The 7,524-nt window shown below is 45.2% G+C and overlaps 1 protein-coding gene across 1 annotated transcript in view; it reads right to left on the reverse strand.

Annotated features, from left to right (window-relative positions):
- LOC135908739 (protein toll-like) overlaps positions 1–5,078 on the reverse strand; it is a 55,843-nt gene extending 50,765 nt beyond the window's left edge. The window contains exons 1-2 of the mRNA XM_070522011.1: positions 5,013–5,078; positions 4,246–4,464 (exon numbers count right to left, since the gene is read on the reverse strand). Of these exons, the coding sequence (XP_070378112.1) occupies positions 4,246–4,464; positions 5,013–5,078 (285 nt within the window). The remainder of the gene's footprint in view (positions 1–4,245; positions 4,465–5,012) is intronic.
- Positions 5,079–7,524: the final 2,446 nt, after the last annotated feature.

Genomic DNA, 7,524 nt, shown 5'->3' on the forward strand with positions numbered 1-7,524 from the left:
ATGGGAAATGAGTAGATGATACAATGATACAGGTAAGCACAATAGTCGGCTCTGCATTTATTTATTTATTTATTTATTTATTTATTTATTTATCTACATACTGCAGTCCCTGAATGGGTCCTGGTAGCAGGGGCAAAACAGAAAGACAACAAAAGCAACGACAACAAAAAGCACAGCATTTGCGTTGCAGTAAACAGAACATGTAGAGAATGACACATAGCAGGAACAGGAAATAAGTCTGCAACAGCCAATAAGCAATCTTGTCAAAGGCACCAATAACTGTTGGTAGATCAGTCGGAAGTATATTCTATTGAGTTACCGTACGCGGGAAGAAATATAATTTAAATACATTGACTCAAGCGTAGTACGGTGTTAGGGATTCCGCTTCATGATTTCTTATTAGGCGTGTTATGGTGTACTTAATAAGTTGACCAGTTCCCATGGAGCGTTTGTTATCTTTAATTAAGAAAATTAACCTCAATCTTAAAATTTTTCTTCGTATTTACAGTGTATGTGTGTTATGTAAGCCATGAGGGTGACGGGAGAGTCAGTGTAGAGGCATTTGTTAAAGAGAAGTTGAACAAATTTTCGCTGGGTCATTTCCATTACTTCGAAGTTATGTTTTCTAAAGGGTTCCAGACGGTGCATCCGTGCTCGAGTTTCGGTCTGATGATTGTGGGGTAGGCTAAGAGTATTGCGCGAGTAGGGGCAGCTTTTATTTTGTGCCTGAAGAAGCAAAGTTTCTTAAATTCTGAGGTACGCATGTTTGATGTATGTTTATTCTAGCTGAGATAATTGGTTATAGTAACATCTAGGCATGTGTATTCATTAATTTCCCCGAGCGGGTGAGACAGAAGGTTATATGGAAATGAAACGCTACTCTTTTTATTGGTAACTTTCATGAAGATAGTTTCGTCATTGCTAAGTTTCATGTCCCACTGATTGTACCAGCAATGAATATTCTGACGGTTAAATTAAGAATGACGTGATCTTCAGAACACCTGATCTCATTGAACGATGCACAATCGTCAGCAAAAAGCCTAATCGGCACTGGTTCACTACTCATATCAACAATGGCATTAATGCTTATTAAAGAAGTAATGGTCCCAGCACATTTCCATGCGGTACGCCAGAAGTGCCTGGGAGGCAGCAGGAACAATTAGAGTCAATAGTAATGAACTGCGCGCAGTTCGAAAGATAAACAGACACCCAATTAAATACGAAAGAACGAAGCCCAGTAGATTCAAGCTTACATATTTTTTTTGCATATAGAACCAGGTCAACCGATTTCCTAAAAGCTAGAACAATAACGTCAATCTGCCCGAACCTGTTTAGAATATCGGCGAAGCGATGAACTACAGATGTTAGTTGTGTGACTCTAGAAAGTCCATGTCTAAATCCGTGTTGAAATGAAGATAGGATGTCTCTGTCGCTTAGAAAGGTGGTTATAGAAGTGGCAACAATGTGCCGACCGAGTTTAGAAGAAGACGTAAGTGATATCGGAGCGAAAATGTGAGGTTTTACGTGCCAAAACCACGATCTGATTATAGGCGCGCCGTAGTGAGGGACTCCGGAAATTTGGACCACCTGGGCTCCTTTAACGTGCACCTAAATTTAAGTACACAGGTGTTTTCGCATTTCTTCCATATCAAAATGCAGCCGCCATGGCCGGGATTCAATCCCGCGACCTCTGCTCTGCAGCCCAACACAATAGCCGCTAAGCAATCAGGGCGGGTAGGAAGAAAATTTGGAACAGATGGTGCGGCACCATTCATAAGTAGTGGCACAATCCGCGCCACTCTCCTATGAGGAGTAACTAAGCTAGTCATAGCCTTGCACGGAAAATTATGACAAGAAATTTGGGTACCATTTGACTATAACGCTGTAAGAACATATTTGGAATCCTGTAGGACCAAGAGACACTTTTTTTTTTCAGATTCAACAGTGGATAACACGCCTGCGGAAGACACAATACTTGGTTGGGGAGGAGACGATGCAGCTGTTTGCCGTATTTGGGAGTTTGATTTCGAAAAAGAAAACACTGTAGAAATATATATTGTACTGTTCAGCAATGCTTGCTTTATCGGTGAGAAAAACGTCATTGTGCATTATTTGGTGCACAGACTTGTTTTTCCTAAACAAGTGCCTCCAAAACCTCTGCGGAGCGTTTTGAATAGAGCTCTGCAGCGTGTGCTCAATGTAGTGATGTTCTGAATGGCTCACAGCCTGACGCATTGCAAGTTGTGCAGCGGTTATTGCACATCGCAAGACACGTGATCGTATTCAGTACTTCAGTATTCGTTTTAAATGCAAGACCTTACGCGTGATCCAGAGATTTCTTTTGTCCGCTTTCTTTATTCTATTGGAAATAAAATGTTTTATGCATTACATGCAGATTTCTTTAAGCTTATCCCATATTAGGCGCGCTTAACTTTCTTTAAGATCGCTCAGGCATAGGTAAAGGTAGTCAAGCACGCTTTCGTCCCTGGCACGCGAAAAGTCTTTTACACAGACAGACTTTGTACGTGGAGGGTTGTTGGGCTTTTAGATGCTGCTTGAACAATACAACATATTGAGATCGGAGATGCCGTTTTCCACCGAGACACCAAAATTTTCCATCGATCGGGTGATAAACACCAGGTCAAGTATGCGAGTGCAAGTGCCCTAGACACACCTGTGCTTTGTAACTGCGTGCTGAAGGTTATGTTGCAGCATAATATCAAGAATGTAATGCATGCCAAGGCCAGAACCCTAAAGAGGACGATTTAAATCCAATACAGGCAGATTAAAATCGCCTTTTATCGTGAACGAATTTAGGCATGTGATCAGCCAAGTCGAGAAAAAAGTTGGTGGTCAATCAGATAGTTGGTAAACCAGAAAGAAAAGCAAACATCGACCCCAGCAGAACAGTCTTAAGGAGACGCTCCTGTTATCAATAAGGTGCGGTAAAATAAAAAAACTTGAATGACCTGCTTCACCAATACAGCAATAGCACAACCCATTGATTGTCTGTTGCCGCGATAAATCTATTGTACTGGTGTCCCCCGTACATGGACCGAGATTGAACTCAACAACCACGCAGAGCTTTAGCCTGCACACTCTAAACACTTCACAAACAATACAATGCACTGTTGTGGGCATGGCAGAACCAAGAGACAGCGAGAATCGGTCATAATTGTGGAGCAATAATAACTGACCTGCGTGAAGCAGAGGAAGTGCGTGTTAGGCCACATGCCTTTGCTCGGCCCGCCATGCCCACCGAAATCGAAAGCATGTGAACAGTCTTTTATATGGGCATTGGATGACGTAATGCCCCTGGTAGACGATGCTAAGCTGGTGATGACACGAGGAACAGGAGAGCGGTAACAATGCGTCGCTGATATCGATGAGGCCGCATGGCATGCGTCATTCGTTCATTCATCTTGCGGCGACGTTTTCTTGCTTATAAGGAGGCAGCCCAGCATGAGCGCTCAAGTGGTATATATCATGTTGTGGTAATTTTTTGACCTAATACATGTCGCAGACTGTACCGAACAAAGCAGCCCCACATTATTACCTTCAGGACCTTCCACAAAGAAATTCTGGTTGGCCTAATAGACCTAGTTTCTGTTAGTATCAATGTGTGGCGGCCTTCGTGAAAAATTTTACGTTTTATTTACTAATAGATACGTCACAAAAATCGCGCCAAAGCACATGTTTCTGACACAATATAGCGCGCCACAAGTGCTAGCCGGAAGCGACGCATATGACTCAGAGCACGCGCACGTGGGCACAATCTCCGAGTTTAGTGAGCTTCCGCGGCTGTCCGAGGCGCGCTGAGAGATAGCGGAGACGACTTCCTGGCACTTGCATCATATGCGCTAAGCAGTATAGGGCCCCGTATTCACAAAGCTTTTTACTGATAGTGGTCCGCCGTCGCTAATGAATTATCCAGCACACTATTCGCTATCATTCCTTTCCCTACGGACGAATAAAGCGTTAGGTTTTTTCCTTAATACAGGCCAAGGTGCACGCGTCGTCTGCTCAGCTTCTACTTGAAGGCTGCTATAACAGAAAGAAATGTCACAGTTACCAGCCCTGAAGACTTGGCAAGATTGGTTGTCCCTTATTATACGCAACATATTTTTTTATTCAAAGTAGTCAAAGTGATATTTCCTCGGAGTTGACGTTAAAACACTGTCCTTGCGGACCGAATGTGAGATACGTCATCTGAGAAAGCGGCTCCGCATCTTGGGTGCTACCAACGTCGATCGCGGTGTTCGGAGCAAATCCCTGGCTGTCGCCTATGAGCTTCCTCCACGCGTTCTGCTTGGACAGCGAGTGCAGCAGCCTCTTATGGAAGTTGGGCTCGCCCCAGCGCAGATGGTTCGCTTCGCGCACGTACTGGCGCAGGTCTTCGTCCAAGGCGTCCAGAGCCTCCTCGTCCACCAGGGCAATGACCAGCATGTTGACGCGGTCCAGTCGCTGTTGGGGGAACCGGAACTCCCAGCGACACCATTCGCTCAACGCGAAGTTCCTGCGAAATGTGAAACGAGATTCCGTCGCTTTCTGCGTGAACCTGCCTCGAGCTCTGTTAACTTGGCCACATCTCTCTAAATGATTAGGAACGGAAGAAATTGGTCTCTTGTTCCATCACGAACCATGAAGCTTGTTCTGATTAAAGGTAGAATGCAGACTCTAGTGACGCTAGCAAATGAATTTTTTGTTTAAATTACCGTTTAATTTTACAAAGATTGTGGAAATTTGCAATATTAATCACAAAAACTCAGTTATCACTTCCTATAGCCTCTACCTACTGCTTCTATTATTTCTGTTGAATGCAACCCACTTAGTTCACGTTAGTCCAACAGTTCTTTAATAAAAGCATTTCTTTGTTTGAAATGCGTTTCAATAGGAAAAGTGCAGCTCGCCTTGAGCTAAAGCATCCTATTATAATGGGGCACATGACGTAAAAAGTGAATATATGCGACCCGAAAACGCATTTCCAAAATTTTACAACAACGCGTTCTCACCCTTTTCAACAGTTCGTTAGCAGCCCCTCCCCCATGTTGCTGCTCTAGGACAGGGTTGATTTGCATGCGTCTAAAAGCAGGCGAGCCTTGCGGGACTGCTACTTTCTGAGGCGGATGGCAACGTTATATTGCGTACCCTTACGCGCAATCAAAATCTGTGCCATCAGACAGTTCACTTCTTGGCGTTTACAGCGCACTACGACACGAACACCTAAAGTGTCATTACAATCACGTAGACACGCAAAGGGATTCCGAAAGCGGTGCTTGAGCATTAAATGCGACATGGAGCTGCATATTATGACATCAAAAGATACATGCGCTCACCGGCGGAGGGATGTGCTGTTCACACTCTTACGTCCAAGCATGACGTCAGCGGTCACAACACCGATCGTTGCTCCTACGCAACTTGCTTAATACCTCTAAACTGTGGTGCCCGATTATAGATTAGAAGATTATACATAACAGGATTAAGGCAGTGATTCGACGTTACAGAAGGAAACTAAGAAGAGATCAATAGGCAACATATTGTGCAAGCCTATCGGTCTTCACGCCAGTTCCAAGGATATGGTGGTTGGTCGTTAATAACCTTGCTGGCGATTTTCGACCAAACAAGGCATTTTGAGCCCTAGCATTGAATTTAAGCAAGACGGTCGCTTGTCTTGCGAATTTCTTTGCTGATGTACACTTTGCGGCAGGTCAGCCGGCACAATCAACCCGCCTCCGCTGCTATCGTCGTCTCTAAAATATTCTCCTTTCACACTCAGAGAGTTGGAATTAGCTATGAGCAGCCTCCGAGATCGCTGTGCGGTGGGACCTGACCTTATCAGTAATCAGATGCTGACTAACCTACCGGTTGAAAGACGACGTGATTTGCTGGCATTTTTAACCAAGCGTGGACCAGCGGGGATAGCCCACATTTAGGAAAGGTAGCATGGGCGGTACTGGTTCTGAAGCCTGGAAAGAATCCTGCAGCTCTGGACTCATACAGACCGGTATCGCTGACCTCCTGTGCAGCGAAGCTAATGGAGAAGATGGCGTGTCTCACTTACTATTCGAGCAGGGTCGAAAACTACCATCGTGCACGACTGGGTTTTGGAAGCGTCTAAGCGCTCAAAACAATGTGCTGGACCTGCTCAGCCACATAGAACATAATAGTGCGGATGGCCGGTCGACACATGCTGTTTTCATGGATGTTTCCAAGGCTTACGACTACGTATCTCAAACAGCCACAATTAGCTAGTTAAATACTATAGGCGGCAGGTGTCATTTCTTGCACTTCATACATAAGTTCCTCAATGATTGTCGCATGAGAGTTCGTTTTGGCGATACTTTGAGTGATGAAAGATGTATATTTAGTGCGTGCCACAGGGGAGTGTTTATCTTCCTTATTATTGAACATCACCACGACTAGCCTCCGAAGAGTAGTAAACCATCGGACACCAGTGAATATATCAATATATGCCTATTATATCTGCACATGGGTCTGCGGCTACCAGCATCACCGTCTCGCACGAATAGCCTAGGGACCAGTAAATTCCATTCAGGGCCACATGGCAACGATTGGATTATCACTATCAGCAGAGAAATAATCATTCGTACTATTTCCTGAAGTGAAGAAAATCTAAACGCTTGACGCTGAGTTTGGACGGATGCCAGATTCGACAAGCCACAAACGTCCGATTTCTTGGCGTTACCTTAGACTACAGGCTACTCTGGCGCCGCGGTGTTGACCACGTTGTCGTGTCATCGTCATCCAGGCTACATGTGCTCAAGCGAGTCGCGGGCACATGTTGGGGCAACCACCCGATGTCGATGCTACGGCTACATACAGCGTTGGTTACCAGTCGGATCCTGTATCAGCTACCTCTGGTGTGACCCTCAGATAGCCAATACGAGCGCTTAGAAGTCATGTACAGAAAAGGTATTTGACTTTGCCTGGGAGTCCCTGAGCCAGCATCAAAAAAGAAAGTTCTCTACGAAGCTGAGTCACGCCCTCTGCGAGTTCAGGCTTTTCAGGCTCTCATGATCCAGTTACTACGATTGAGTGAGTCCCCGCCCGGAAAAGCCCTGTTATGGCGTGGAGGTAAAAGGCCGCTCTCACATTTTTATGCGCCACCGAACACGCTTCGCGTCTTAGGATTGCGCTGCTCGAGACAGAGGAAAAGGACAGAACAACCCTGGACATTCGAGCACATCACATGCAACTCAAGTGTACCACGATTACAGTCAAAGAGCTGCATTCCATCTGCAGAAGCCAAGACACTAGTCCTGGAGCATTTGAACACAACTTACTCGAATCACATGCAAGTACACAAAAATAGGTCTGTCATAGCAGCCGAAGACCGCTGCCCAGCTGCATTCTATATCCCGTCTCTAAGATATACGTGGTCTGGCCGTCTGGACTGTATAGCCTCGTCGAGAGTTGTGGAAGGCGTAGCAATAGCTTCTGCTCTGCGCAAACTAAAGACTTTGCCTCTGCAGAATGTGCTTGTCCTTACAGACTCAAAGGCAG

Source organism: Dermacentor albipictus, chromosome 7, assembly GCF_038994185.2.
Source record: "Dermacentor albipictus isolate Rhodes 1998 colony chromosome 7, USDA_Dalb.pri_finalv2, whole genome shotgun sequence".
Classification (NCBI taxonomy): domain Eukaryota; kingdom Metazoa; phylum Arthropoda; class Arachnida; order Ixodida; family Ixodidae; genus Dermacentor; species Dermacentor albipictus.